Source organism: Rhinopithecus roxellana, chromosome 9 (genome assembly GCF_007565055.1).
Source record: "Rhinopithecus roxellana isolate Shanxi Qingling chromosome 9, ASM756505v1, whole genome shotgun sequence".
Classification (NCBI taxonomy): domain Eukaryota; kingdom Metazoa; phylum Chordata; class Mammalia; order Primates; family Cercopithecidae; genus Rhinopithecus; species Rhinopithecus roxellana.
In genome coordinates, this window is record NC_044557.1 from 96,262,047 (window position 1) to 96,277,790 (window position 15,744).

Consider the following 15,744-nt stretch of genomic DNA (forward strand, 5'->3'; position numbering starts at 1 on the left):
GTCAGTAAGTGCCTGAGGGCTTGGCCCAGCAGATGACCCCTTATCCACCACCCTGCTAATGGTGTTCACACACACTCCACTTGTGAGTTGTGCGTTTCTTCTGAGTCTGGATACTAGGGGGTAGTCTCCTAGCATGGGGACCTCTTGGTGAACCTGAAATGTATTCTTCTTTCTCTACCCTCAAACTAAGGACAGAATCCTGAGCCAGTGGGAGCATCACCAAGTTTCTATGCTGTTTGAGGTCTTGCCACAGAGCAGCTGCTCACCTCTTTGATACACTCCTTTACCAGAAATAAAAAACCGCAGAGCCCAAAACAGTGCTCAATTTTGTTTTGGTCTTATGCCAGAAATGCATACTGTTTTGGCTTGGGTCTTTTAAATGCCATTCTGGAACTTGAGGCCTGTCTATAGGCCAAACCCATATATTCTCATACTGCATTTCCCCATCTAAAGACATACCTTTTCACATTAAATTTTCCTTGTAGGTAACGATGGGGGTCCATCCTCTTCAAGTAAGACCACAAACAAGTTTGAGGGACTATCCCAGCAGTCAAGGTAAGCCATCTCAGCGCTTCCTTTCCCCTGTTGGATCCATTGATGCAGTGGACAGAATTCTAGAAATGAGTTTTCATGGATTTCCCAGCGCTGCTCAAAGTTGTGGTCAGCCAAGTGGGGCTGGCCACGACGAGAAACCAGACGTTCACTCTTGGTTTGCGTGCACATCTTGTGGCTGGACTGGACACAGGTCTGCTGACCGTTCTCTAAGCAACACCGCTGTCTACCCAGTTCACAGACAGGAGCTAACCTCACTTCCCGGTGGTCACAGGGTTGTGCAATGGTCTTGAACAAAATTCCTGTCAGGAATGAGTTTTTATTTTTGATATTTTAATCAAGTAACTTTGTTACTTTCCCTCTTGACTCCTTTTGCAGATTTGGAAATGAAAAGATAATCCTTAGGGAAATCTGATTGCCCAGAGATTTCGAACATAAAAATATCACTCTTTCAAGTTCTGTTTCTAAGATTTTTTTTTTTAGGCTAGGCTGACAGCAATGTTCTTTTCTTCCCTTTTTTCACTGAAATTGTATACTTGAGGAGATCTCTTACGGGCAATTTTTATCCAACCTTACCCTAAAGTGTTTTCTCTGGAGGTGCCATCCAAGAAAAGGATAGAGAGCCACTTCCAGACCCCAACTTCAGGGAAAAAGAGTCAGCTCTTTTCCAGAGTTTCTGAAAGGTGAAAAAACAAAATCTCTCTCTTTTTGAGATAGGGCCTTGCTCTGTCACCCAGACTGGCGTGCAGTGGTATGAGCACAGCTCACTGTAACCTCAACCTCCTGGGCTCAAGAGATCGTCCTGCCTCAGCCTCCCGAGTAGCTGGAACCAGAGGCATGCAACACCATACTCGGCTGATTTTTTAAATTTTTTTGTAGAGACAAGGTCTCAGCATGTTGCCCAAGCTGGTCTTGAACTTCTGGGCTCAAGCAGTCCTCCTGCTTCAGCCTGCCAAAGTACTAGGATTTCAAATGTGAGCCACCATATCCATGTTTTTAATACCACTATCTTATGTGCTGTTTATAACCCTGTGAGATAGGCCCAATTACTACTATCCTCAGTTTTGCAGGTAAGGAGAGCGAGGCCCAGAGTGGTTAGGTGGCAGGCGCAGATGTCAGAGCCAGCTCTCTGGCCTGCTTGTTCTCCTGACTCCACATTCCACGCCCCTTCCTTGCCCTTGTTCCCCGCCTTTCATTCCTCACTCACCTTCCTTCAGTCCTAATTTGGGGACCCTGTAGAACTAAAGTTCTGGTGTTCTTTTTCCAGAATGAGGAGAATATCTGACACTCCAAAAGCACTCATAAAAGATTTTTAAAGGCCAGACATAGTGGCTCACCTGTAATCCCAGACTTCGGGAGGCCAAGGTGGGAGGACTGCTTGAGCCCAGGAGTTTGAGACCAGCCTGGGCAACATAGCAAGACCTTGTCTCCTAAAAATAAAAAAAAATCAGCCTGGGCATGGCAGTACACGCCTGTAGTCTCAGCTATACGGAAGGCTGAGGCAAGAGGACCACCTGAGCCCAGGAAATTGAGACTGCAGTGAGTCATGATCACACCTCTGCACTCCAGCCGGGGCGACAGCAAGACCCTGTCTCAAAAAAAAAGTTTTGGCTGGGCACAGTGGCTCCCACCTATAATCCCAGCACTTTGAGAGGCCAAAGCAGGTGGATCACTTGAGGTCAGGGGTTTGAGACCAGCCTGGCCAACATGGTGAAACCCTGTCTCTATGAAAAATATAAAAATTAGCCGGGCATGGTGGGGTGTGCCTGTAGTCCCAGCTACTCAGGAGGCTGAGGCAGGAGAATTGCTTGAACCTGGGAAGTGGAGGTTGCAGTGAACCAAGATCACGCCACTGCACTCCAGCCTAGGTGACAGCAAGACTTTGTCTCAAAAAAAAAAAAAAAAGTTTTTAAACAAAATCAAGCTGATTGTGAACTAGAGCCTTGGGCAACTCATTATAAGTTTGTTTGTTTGTTTGTTTTTGAGATGGAGTCTCTTTCACCCAGGCTGGAGTGCAGTGGTGCGATCTCGGCTCACTGCAACCTCTGTCTCCCAGGTTCAAGCGATTCTCCTGCCTCAGCCTCCCATTAGCTGGGACTACAGGCGCACACCACGATGCCTGGCTAACTACTGTGTTTTTAGTAGAGACAGAGTTTCACCGTGTTGGCCAGGCTGGTCTTGAACTCCTGACCTCAGATGATTCGCCTGCCTCAGCCTCCCAAAGTGCTGGGATTACAGGCGTGAGCCACCGGATTACAGGCATGAAACCACCAACTCATGAAGGTTTCAGTACCCTTCCTCACTGCACACAGCACCACCAACAGATGGGTCCTGTGTTCATTTCTGATAGGAACAAGCCCAGGTTCTGCAACATTGCACAGGAGCTTGTGCAAAAGAAGCGTCTGAGCCTCTAGGCTTTGGCCTCGGTAGTGTGGGCAGGAACAGTCATCGCCCACACACCAGTAATGGGCAGCGGGGCTTGCCTAGGAAGATGCTGAGGCATAGCACAAGAAAAATGCACCCCAGAAATGTCAAAAGCAAAGCTCTCTCATGTTTACTGTTTCTTGTTTAGTGGTGGCTTTATCTCAGCAATATCCCCCAGTTGCCCAGAGGCAGGAGGATTTCAAGTGAGCTGAGGAAAGAGCAGTGAAGACCAAGGGTGTCCAAGAGCCAGGACAGAAAGGAGCACACACTTTTCATCTTCTTTCTTTTGACTACTTTTTGTTTCGTTGGTTGTTTTGGCTTTTTCTTTTCTTTTAAATGCAGTTAGCTGAGGCACAAGAATCACTTGAACCTGGGAGGCGGAGGTTGCAGTGAGCCAAGATCGCGCCTCTGCACTCCAGCCTGGTGACAAAGCAAGACTCTGTCTCAAAAAAAAAAAAAAGAAGAAGAAGAGGAAGCAACCAACTCTTAGGACATCAGGGCACAGAAATGGAGAGATGAGATAATAAAGGGGTTCTTGGCAGATGGGGCTCAGGCACTTGGCTGCTGCTGCTTCTCAGGCATGCAGGCCTCCTGGTGTTCTCTGAGAATCGCCAAAACCTCTTGTTAAAGAAAAATAGTGGCTTCCACCTAATGCAGACCACTGACGGTACTGGGGTTTCAGTTGCAAAGGTTAACGTTTGATGATTCAGACAACGTGGTGTGGACCTGTATTCCAGGGACTTGGGCCTTTGTCACCCTCATTTACCTGTCCCCCAAAAGGAGGGCAAGGCCTAGGAGAGCCTGGAGGCCCAAAAACCAATCTCTTTGCTATAGTGGAAGAAGTGAGGGCTCTGGAGGCCAGGGGAGCTAGGGCCGAATTTCCACTTCTACCTCTGCCAGCCACCAACACCCCCATTCCCTTCCATTTCCTTGTCTGGAAACACAGAGCTGCTTTGTGGGATAGGTGGGAAGAGTTACTTCTGTGCACTACATTGGGGTCACCACTTAGAGTGTGCCAGGTGCCTTCATAAATACTTTGAAGTGGAGAAGTTGGGCTTTATCATTAAGAGGGACCTTTTTTCATCCTTTTACTGTGCCTCCTCAGCCAGGCAAACCGAAATATGGAAAATAGACTATAATCTTTTGTTAAAGACATTTTGAGGCTGGACACAGTGGCTCATGCCTGTAATCCCAGCACTTTGGAAGGCTAAGGTGGGTGGATCACGAGGTCAGGAGTACAAGACCAGCTTGGCCAAGATGGTGAAACACCATTCCTACTAAAAATACAAAAATTAGCCGGACTTGGTGATGGGCGCCTGTAGACCCGGCTGCTCAGGAGACTGAGGAAGAATTGCTTGAACCCGGGAGGCGGAGACTGCAGTGAGCCGAGATCGCGCCACCGCACTCCAGCCTAGGTGACAGAAGGAGACTCCGTCTCAAAAAAAAAAAAGAAATTTTGAAAGGATTCTTTAGATGATTATGTAAATGCCTTTGATTTGATTTCTTTGAATAATATTTCACTATTGATATTCTAACACTTTTAGATCCTAAATGATTCTTATTTGTTAATTAGCACCAGTTCTGCAAAGACTGCCCTTGGCCCAAGAGTTCTTCCTAAACTACCTCAGAAAGGTAAGATCTATCATTTTCGCATTTACATGTAATTAAAGTGTTACTACCCGCTCCAAGGGACCCAAGGCTTTTATCTCCCTTGTTCATTGATCCATCCCGAATGCCTAGAGCAGCACCTGGCGTGTAGTGGATGCCTAGTAAATAAACATTAAATGACAAAAGGTATTTATAAACTCAAATTTGGTGATTAGTAAAGCACCATACTTTTCCAGAATACATAATACTTTTGTAGACATTACATTATTATAATCCCCAGATACCATTCTTTCTCCCCTTATAAACATAATCAGAGAGACCTCGGAACCAATACCACCTCTACCACTTAGTAGCTGTGTGGCCTTGGGCAGGTGATGTAGTAGCTTCACTAAACCTGAGATTCCTCATCTGTAAAATGGGGGAAATAATACTTACTTCGTGAGGTTTTGTAAGGACAAAATGAAGTCATATTTCAGAAAGTCCCTAGCAAGTGGGTGGCAAAGGAATCCTTCCCTGGGATGGCATCTGTCATGCAGAGTAGAGATACCCATGCTCTGCAAAGTACAAGAAAGCAGTGTCTATAAATACTGCTTGTTTGCCAAGCTAAGACACTCAGCTCTTTGACCGAGTCTTCTTTCGTGCTGACAAGCTTTTCATTTGTAAAACCAAAATTTCAGTCTTCTTATTACAACACAGGTGATAGTTCTGCCTTTTTTGTTACCATACCTTACCTTAGAGCTGCAAAATACCTTTAGGGGCATCTAGATCATTCCATCCTTACATAAGCCTGCAAGGCCAGCAGGGCCCACCTTGGATACAGACAGAAGCTCAGAGGAGCTCAGGGCCTGCTCCTTGGATTTTCAGTGCCAGCAGCAAGACTTGTGACCCCAGTCTAGTGCTGTGTTGCGTAGTTTGAACAGAAGTCAAACTGGGGGTTAGTATCGGGAAGCTGAAATTCACCACTCTCTAGAGTTCTTCAGTGAAGTAATACACTTTGAAGAGCACTGACTGCTCAGGCCAGGCTCCTGTATAGTAAGATGAGGGGACTCCCAAATGACTGCTGATTTACCCTCCATAAAACAGATACAAGACTTCCCCTGGGTTTGCTGAGTCTTTATGTAGGATTGGTTTTTGTTGTCTTTTATTTTTAAACTCTGCCCGAGGGGCTGTTTTGATCTCAGAGGAGTTTGAAACAAGTTTCCCAGGCATGTACCCCCATTTACAATGTGCCCAGACTCCATCCCAGATCACTCACATATCACCCCTTGCCTCTCTAGCCTGCTTCCTCTAACAGCAGACCCCAGCACTTCTCAGTGCCCATGGGGCTTTACCGCAACTGCCATCAGCTCTTCCCTGCACCCATCCCCTCCATGCCCTCCCTTCCCTCGCAGCATGGCGTCAGCCCATCACCAAATTCACTCCCTGATGTGCTCCCTCGGCTCCTGCCCCTCCTATGCTGGGTTCTGCCACTCAACTGACTTCTGAGAGGCACAGTCAGGTTGGCGGTCTGGCTGTCTCTATGACTGCTGACCTCACATGGTCATCTGGGGCTGCCCAGCAGTCCCAGCACCGTGACCTTTCAGCCCACTCATCCACACTGTCTCTCCTCTCCTTAGGAGCACCTTGTTTCTGTTCCTCATTGAGTCAGCACAGGAGTCCACCCCTACTACCACCTGTCTGGTATAGTGGCCATGGTCCTAAGGTAGACCTTGTACCCTCCTACCTGCTCAGGGACAGACTCCAGCAGGTGTCCCTCCCTCTTTTGCACTGCTGTTTCCTTCCATCTGACCTCAGGGCAGGTCTGCTGTCAATACCCATCAAGACCTGTGTCCCTCCCACTACCACCCCCTTGCTCTACTCCCATTCTTTTTCTGTCTTTCGCGCTCTCGCTTGCTCTCTCTCTCTCTCTCTCTCTCTCTCTCTCTCTCTCTCTCTCTCTCTCTCTCTTTCTCTCTGTGTGTGTGTGTTTGTGTGTGTGTGTGTTTACTATTTGGAATTTCCCATAATAAACATACACAGAAATACAAAAAAAGACACAGAATAGTATCCTGCAGCCTCCTCCACCACACCCACATACTTATCACCCATTCCAGCACTTAACAGTTTATACCTGATCTTGTTTCATTTAGTTCCATACCCAGCTACTCTCAGTAATTCTGTAGCAAATCCCAGCCAATTTCATATATTTGCAATTCTATTACATCAAAAAATTTCATCATGTCTAAAAAATCAAAAATTTCTTAATATCATCAAACACCCAGTGTTAACATATCCACCTGTCTCACAATTGCCCTTTTTAAAAAAAAAAAAAAAAAATGTTTATTTGAATAAGGATTAAAATGAAGTCCACACAGTAGAGTTGATTGATTTGTCTCTAAGTGTCTTAGGCTAAAGTTTCCCCTGCATCTCTCTCTTTTTATTTGTTGAAGAAACTGTGTTACTCTTCCTATAGATTTCTCCAGTCTGGATTCCATCCCCTCATGTTTGTTCATCTAACATGTTCCCCTGTCTGTCATATTTCCTATTAATTGGAAGTTGATTCCAGAAACCTGATCAGATAGATTGAGGCTTTGGCAAAACCACTTCATAGGTGGTAGTATGTTCTATCACGAGGTGTACACCATCGCATTGTCTGTGTGTGAAGTTCACAGCTGTTAATGCTCAGAGCCAAGATTCATCTGTCCGTCCTCTCTTCCTATCCCTCTGCAAGCCGATGGGCCAGCAGTTAATCTTCAGCCCTATCTTCCTTGGCTGTCTGCAGCTCATGGCACAGTCACTGCTTCTCTCCTGCCTGGAACACTATGCACTTATGTTCTGGACACCACCTGTCCACTCTCACTGCACTGTCAGTTCCTTCCCGACCCCCTTAGCTGCTTTCTCATATCCTCCACCTCTGCATGTTGGGCACCACAGGCCGTCCTCATGAACTGCTTCTGCTCTGCATCTTCCCTTAACTCCTTAACTCATCCAAACAGTCCCACAGCTTTACACCCATCTGGAAAGCTCCACATTTCTATCTCCTGCCAAAGTATTCATCCATAATCCGAATTCACCAACAACAGCCTATTTCACACTGCCACTTGATGCCTGTGGGGGAAATTCTCTCTGTGTTTTTCCTCTGCTCTCACATCACAACAGTCATCAACACAGAAGACTTCTGTGAGAAACGTGTGGGGATTTTTCCCCACACACCAAGCAGCAGACACCAGCTGGGTGTCCTGTAATTTAGTTCTGACACTGTCTACCTGGAGATAGTGCTAGTCCCACCGGGTGAGAGCTCAGTCCCCAAAACTGCCCTCCCCCCCACACACACACATACCAGTTGCAAGTCCAGGCCTTCAGAACTTCTAACTGACTGGCTACAAGTTGGGGTTCCTACAACTCCCTCTTTGGATTCATTTAATTTGCTGGAACAGCTCACAGAACTCAAGGAAATGCATTTACCAGTTTATCATAAAGGATATTGCAAAGGATACAGATAAAGAAATGTGTAGAGCAAAGTATGGGGGAAGCGGTGCTGTATTAGTCTGTTTTCACTTTGCTGGTAAAGACATACCTGAGACTGGGTAATTTATAAAGAAAAAGGTTTAATGGACTCACAGTTCCACGTGGCAGGGGAGGCCTCACAATAATGGCAGAAGGCAAAAGGCACGTCTTACGTGGCAGCAGGCAAGAGAAAAATGAGAGCCAAGCAAAAAGGGAAACCCCTTATAAAACCATCAGATCTTGTGAGACTTACTACCATGAGAACAGTATGGGGGAAACCGCCCCCATGATTCAATTATCTCCCACCGGGTCCCTGCCACAACATGTGGGAATTATGGGAGCCACAATTCAAGGTGAAATTTGGGTGGGGGCACAGCCAAGCCATATCAGGTGCAGAGCTTCCAAGCCCTTTCTGGAAACTCCAGGAGCCTCCACATGGTCAGCTCTCCAGAAGCTCACTGAACCCTGTCCTGGCTTTTTATGAAAGCTTCACGATGTTAGCATTCCTTCCCCCAGGGTACAGGGTAGAATCCTCTCATGGGAGGTGCTTAAGACCCACAATAGGATTAGAGTCCTACCTTGGGATAGGTAGTAAGAGGGCAAGAGAAGGTCAGAGGCCTGCCGCTGAGGCCTGATACACCCAACATTGTAACAGAAGTCTATAACAAGGGTTATAAGCCAGGAACCGTGGACGAAAACTAATACATTTAACACCATAGCCTACTCCTTGGTTTTCTACTTGGATCCTTTACATCAAAAAACATATATATACACAATCATTAGTAATCAGTCCAGTCCATCATAGTGTTTGAATACCTCCCAGGATGATGAGGACACCCAGGTTTGCAGGCTTCCTCTCAATATTGTCAGGTTCCACAAGCAGGAGTGGCCTGGGTAAATACACAGTTTCACCCTCTCAGGCATCTGGAATCATTGAGCTAAAGGCAATGTCATCTCTTGCCCTGAGACTCTTTTGAGTTGTTAGTGTAACATTGAATTTTCCTCAATTACCCATTTATTTGTTTACACTCAGCTACTATTTCTCCTTCTCTCCATTAATCTCCAAACTTTTTTGAAGGGACATTAGAATCACCACTGTGTGCTGGTCTAGATTACAGGCAGCAATACAAGTCTGGCAAGTAGCTTCTCAGTCCACTCCCAGATAGGGTGAGGCTACATAGATGTAGAAATAATGAGCTGTTTTTACCACCGGCCATATTCATTGTTAGCCCTAGTTTTGCTAGAAGGGGTGAAGGCACATCTCACCCCCATCATGCCCCAGGAATTTTGACATAAGGTTTAAAAAGATGGTTACAGTTTTTTACTTAGCATTCCTGCTAAAAATGTTTTGAAGTGTTGGGCGCAGTGGCTCATACCTGTGATCTAAGCTCTGTGGCAGGATGGGAGGATGGATTTAAGTCAGGAGTTAGAGACCAGCCTAGGTAATACAGTGAGACCCCCTAGCTAAAAAACAAAAATTATCTTTGCTGTCCCAGCAACTCCCATCCTAGGATCACTGCATCAGGTGAGGGAGAAGAAATACGTTTTTTTCTTAGATGATTTGGGAAAACTGCTCCAGGGTATCTCTTCCTTGCCTTCCTCAGGTAGCATGATCCTCTATAAACCATTTCCATTTTATTGTGGAACTCTTCTAGGCTCTGCCATCCCCATTAGAATGTTCTCAGGACATCACCTGAGACAGCATGGGTATTTCGGATGTCATAGGGGTAACTTCAAGTAACATTTCATAGCAAGGTCCCTTAAGTGAACATTCTCTATTCCAAAGTCCCAGTAGTTGTTGCTGAGAGGTGCTCAAACACCTTTCCCATAAGCCCCAGGAACTGCTCCACAGGGGTTATCAAGTGGAGAGTTTGTCCCTGCCAGCATTCTAGCTTCTACTCTGCACTCCGCGGGCTTGGGCATGTCCAATTAATATTGCTTGGAGAGCAGATTTACATGCCTTCTGTTTTATAGTACCAGGTAGGGGAAACATTCTCCGGTGTGATACTATGTTCATTACCATGATACAATCAGATAAAAGAGATGCAATCGGCCGGGCGCGATGGCTCACGCCTGTAATCCCAGCACTTTGGGAGGCCGAGGTGGGCGGATCATGAGGTCAGGAGATCAAGACCATCCTGGCTAACACCGTGAAACCCCATTTCTACTAAAAATACAAAAAAAGTAGCTGGGCATGGTGGCGGGCGCGTGTAGTCCTAGCTACTCAGGAGGCTGAGGCAGGAGAATGGCCTGAACCCGGGAGGTGGAGCTTGCAGTGAGCTGAGATTGCGCCACTGCCTCCAGCCTGGGTAACAGAGCGAGACTCCGTCTCAAAAAAACTAAAAGAGATGCAGTCACTTCACATGAAGTGTGTTCAAATATACCAACTTTCATCATCCTGTCAACCCTTACATTTTTTATATTCTAGTTTCAGGAACTTCTTTACCCCCAGACCATTTTACTCTGTCTTGTGCAAAAAGCTTTGGGTCTTCTGCCAAGGGTTGAGCCAAAGGACCCTGGACCTTTTGTCAGTCTTTATTTTGATTAGTCTGCCCCACTTTTGCCCCAGGCAATTTCAGATCATACGTTTCATTGTAATCTCTACCTTGCAACTTTTAAAATTCCTTCAAACTGTGAGAAATACAGCAAACTGGGTTAGGGCCCTTTAATGTTGGGAGAGCAGAGGGGCTCCCTTTGGTCCACCCACCCTATGATGATGTTGTATTAGGACCTTGGTTTTGCTCACTTCGGCAGCACATATACTAAAATTGGAACCATACACAGAAGATCAGTATGGCCACTGCTCATGGATGACACGTTATTTTTTTTAACAACAGCAAAAAAAGACCTTTGTTTTGGTAAGCGTGGTGGCTCACGCCTGTAATCCCAGCACTTTGGGAGGCCAAGGTGGGTGGATTGTTTGAGCTCAGGAGTTTGAGACCAGCCTGGGCAGCATGGCAGAACCCTGTCTCTACATAAAATACACAAAATTAGCCAGGCGTGGTGGCACATACCTGTAGTCCCAGCTACTCAAGAGGCCGAAGTGGGAGGATTGCATGAGCCTGGGAGGCAAGAGATTGCAGTGAGCCGAGATCACGCCACTGCACTCCAGCCTGGGTGACAGAGCAAGACCCTGCCTCAAAAAACAAAGACCTTTGTTTTAACTGTATCAACTTCCATTTTATTCGTTCCATTTCTTAATAACCATCTAAAGATATCCATCCTGCTGGGATGAGTCCCATGACTCTCCCCTTTTTCTTCTTTGTTTTATCCTATCAGTGTTTTCTTTTTTCACCTTATTTGGTAATAACCATTTTAAAATTTCCACCTTCCTGGGAGGAGTCCTTTGGCTCTCACTTTTGCCTTTATCTGTTCTCTTGTTAATTAATCTAATATTTTTATTAGCATCTATAAGACCCATGAAGGGAAGCTGAGACAGCAAATTTGATAAGGCTTCTCGAACTGTTCATTTCTGTAGGAGTAATATCACATGGGGTGCCTATGTAGAAGGGCCCTCTTAACCACACATTTACCATGACTTGGGGAACAGGCATGTTCAGTGTGTGAATAGTCCTGTCATCATAAAGCCAGTCCCACATGCATACAGAGCATGTCAGCTACCTCATCTGGGGTGTCCCACTTGGCATGTGTAGGTAGAGCTGGACAGTCCCCCTTCTCAGGGTGAACAGACCTTACAGTGGCTTTTATCTGTTCCACCAGGCTGGCAGTTACCACAGGAATGGCCTCCTGTGTATCTGGATCTTATATACTCATATGCAGTTGTTCAATAGTGAGCTGTGGGTCCCATCAATCCAAAATGTACTTCTACTCTGTAGCGTTTAAAACCAAAGATACTGCCCCTAAATTAGTCACTCTTATAATCCATTTTAGTAAAGGTTCCTCAGGAAGCTGATGATACTGATCTAGAGAATGAAACAGTTCCTTCACATTCTACCCTCTAGTTTCTATAGTTACTTAGTTTTGCCCGTTCTTCACATTGACTACCTTCGTGGTAACCACAGGTCTCAGGTACTTTCTGTTGTCCCTGCATGGTTTTCTCCTTTGTGGGTAACTTAAAGGTTAGTGGACTGAGCTCAGGCAGACCCACATCTGAGCTTAGTCCAGCCTCAAGTCCTGACCCAGCACCCTCTTTTATTTTAGCCATTATGTACAACAGTAACCAAGGGATTAAATATTTCACTTTTTTCTTAGCTTGCATCTCTTTATGCATCCAGTTCACCAACTCCCAAGGAGTTGGATCCATCTCTGAATTCCACCGGTAACTTTTACTTTTAGTAACTTATCTCAACACAGCTGTGGCTTCATACCCCGGGTGACCACATGGCCACATAGGAATCCAAAGATTCCTGATCCCCCACCCTTTTAACCTTTCTCTTCTCAAACCGCATGTTTCTGTGAGTCAGAGCTGTTCCAACAAATCCCGCTTCACTGATACCAAATGTGTGCTCCCAACAGACTGATTTTTATGTCACTATTAATATAAACCTTGATGATCAGATGCTTAGAAAGATATTTGGATATAAAGGACAAAATGTAATGGCAGCATACACAATATGCCATAGTGTGCTATGTACACTCTTATCACCCTTTTGTGTATGAAAAGCAATTAAGCAGAATAGGGGAAAACATTGGGTTCTTAATGAGATTAAAGCAGTGGGGCTGGGCACAGTGGCTCACACCTGTAATCCAAGCACTTTGGGAGGCCCAAGCTGGAGGATCACTTGAGTCCAGAATTTTGAGACCAGCCTGGGCAACAGGGTGAGATGAGACCTTGCCTCTACAGAAATTTGAAAAATTGGCAGATTGTGGTGGTATGTACCTGTGGTCCCAGCTACATGGGAAGCTGAGGCAGGAGGATCTCTTGAACCCAAGAGGTCGAGGTAGTAGTGAGCCATGTTTGCACCACTGCACTCCAGCCTGAGTGACAGAGTGAGACGCTGTCAATCAATCAATAAAATAGTGGGCATCACATAGTGGATCTGAGTTCCTTTAGAGAATGGTCCCAACCTGAGACAAGGAAAGCTATAGGAGGCCTTGTGGCACACTCACACTAAACTACATGTAGGTGTGACCACCACTCATCTAACTCTAGTATGGGGCACCCAACATTTCTGGGTGCAAAACGTGTATCCTAACTGTACTCAGGCCTTTAGTACACACTGCAGGAACATGCATGTTGCATTAAACAACACTGACCCACCAGACAGAAAAGGGCCTTATAGGAGATAGGTGCAGGTCTGGGTATCCTGGAATAAGCTGAGTTTGCTTTCAGTGAGGAGCAGAATTCAGAGGAAAATGCAGATTAGAGGGAGTTCTCTTCCAGGAGGAAGGCAAAAGGATGGGGAGTCAGCCTGGAAAGATAGGGAGGTTTTGGCAGAGTGAGCCAGGCCGACTCAATAAACAGTGCTGAAGAGAATGCTAAGATGCAGCTTTGGGAAAGGGCCTGTACCCAGACCCAGCAGGGCCTCTTCACAATTTTAACACAAATAGAGGCTGAAGTGGCCATGGGGCAGTGACCCTCAGTCTTGGCTCCTGAGGCTCAGGGGCACACCTCTGGGACTCTTAAACAGTCTTCTGAATTTATGGAAGTTATCTGAGGGCACTTGCAGTTTACATCAATGTACTATGACTGCCCGTGCCTTTAGATTAGGGCAAAGTAAAACATGTTCTGCAGTGTCCTCGGTAGGTATAGGAACTATTCTAAACACTCATCGAATGAATGAAAGAAAGAAAGGGAAGGAAGGAAGAAAGGAAAGGAAGGAAGGAAAGAAGCCAGGTATTGTGGCTCCAGCCTTTAATCCTAGCACTTTAGGAGGCTGAAGCGGGAGGATCACTTGAGCCCAGGAGTTCAAGACCAGCCTGGGCAATGAAGTGAGACCCTATCTCTATTTAATTAGTAAAATTAACACCACCCATGTCCTGCCTGCAGGAGGCAGGTGGGCTGTGCTGTAACTAATAGCAGCCAGTGGAAACTAGTCTCAGTACAATCCTGTGAGATGAGACATAGTGATTGGCTCTGCCTCTAATTAACTTTGAATCCAGAAATGACTGAGTCATGGCCATTGTTAACAACACCTGTCCTTAATAACATTTGTTATATGGCCAAGGGGAGATTTTATTGGGAAGGCAAAGGAAATACCTCTGTCATTCTGACTAATCTGTAATGAAGCTAAATTGTACCATGATTGTACCACAATATGGTGTAATACTGGGGGCATTGGTAAGGTTCAGCTTCCTCATATAAACAAGCCTTATGATAATACTGATACGATCAGATGTATTGGGAGGTTGAGTTGAAACCCCCTCAGGATGGAATGTCTGTGGAAAATGGCCCAAGAAGGAACTGGATCTAGTTAACCATCAGCTGATCTCTGTGCGAAACAGCTCTGCACAAGTTTATCCTAAGGTCCAATAGCGGTAGACCAAGGCAGGAAAGAACAATGGGGCTAGTACACAGTTATGAAAGTGTTTGTATGACTTCGGAGGACAGATTAGTTATTTCTTTAAATCCATCCCTAACCACACTGACTTCTCCAGATTTTAGGTGGCAGCATTGCTGTAACTGTTTTATAAATGCTACAACAAATGTTCTGATAGACACATTTGTTTTGGTATAAGGGATCCGTGGTTGAAAACCAAGGAGCAGCCTATGGTGTTTTATATATATATGTATTTATTTGGAGCTGTAGGTATATATGTATTGGTATTCATCCACAGTTCCTAGTTCATAATGTCCACATCCCTTGTTACAGTCTTTTGTTGTAATGCTGGATGTGTTAGGCCTCAGGAAACAGAAACTCTCTTGCCCTCCTTTATGTGCCCAAGGCAGGACTGTAATCTTTTCCCATCTTGCTGATTGTGGATTTGAGATCCTCCCCTAAGAGAGTCCTACCCTATACCCTGGGGGAAGGAATGCTGACGTTATGAAGCTACCATTAAAAACCCTAGAGGACTGGGTTCAGGGAGCTTCTAGAAAGCTAAACCCGTGGAGGCCAACGGGAAAGTGAAGAAGAATTCGTCCGTGTGCTGGGAGGGCGGCACACCCCTAACTCCACAGGTTCAGAAGCTCCTGTGCTCAAGACCCTTCCAGACCTCACCCTGTGTATCTGTTCATCCAGCTGTTTATCCTTTAAAATATCCTTCTTAGGGCCAGGAGCTGTGGCCCTGAGAAGGCTGACACCTGTAATCCCAGCACTTAGGGAGGCCAAGGTGGGTAGATCACTTGAGCCCAGGAGTTGGAGACCAGCCGGGTAACATAATGAGACCCTGTGTCTACAGATAATAATAAAAAACAGAAATAGCTGGGCATGGTGACACGGGCCTGTAGTCCTAGCTGCTTGGGAGGCTGAGGTGGGAGGATAGCTTGAGCCTGGAAGACCGAGGCTGCAGTGAACCATGATTCACACACACACACACACACATACTTCTTAGTAAACTGATAAACTTAGGTAAGTGTTTCTCTGAGTTCTGTGAGCCACTCTAGCAAATCAGTCGAACCCAGAGGGGTTTGTTGGAACCCCAGTTGAAGCCAACTGGTCAGAAATTCCAGAGGCCTGGGCTTGCGACTGGGCAGGAAGGTGGGAACATTCTGGGGGACTGAGCCTCAAGCTGTGGGATCTAATGCTGTCTCCAGGTAGATGGTGTCAGAATTGG

At 45.9% G+C, this 15,744-nt stretch overlaps 1 protein-coding gene and 1 pseudogene across 3 annotated transcripts in view; both read left to right on the plus strand.

Moving 5' to 3' along the window:
* Nucleotides 1-15,744, plus strand: part of ASAP1 (ArfGAP with SH3 domain, ankyrin repeat and PH domain 1) — a 407,716-nt gene that overhangs the window by 379,443 nt on the left and 12,529 nt on the right. For all 3 annotated transcript variants that reach the window (XM_030937519.1, XM_030937518.1, XM_030937520.1), the window contains 2 exons: nt 486-555; nt 4,550-4,608. In XM_030937519.1, the coding sequence (XP_030793379.1) occupies nt 486-555; nt 4,550-4,608 (129 nt within the window). The remainder of the gene's footprint in view (nt 1-485; nt 556-4,549; nt 4,609-15,744) is intronic.
* Nucleotides 10,809-10,922, plus strand: LOC115899775 (annotated as a pseudogene).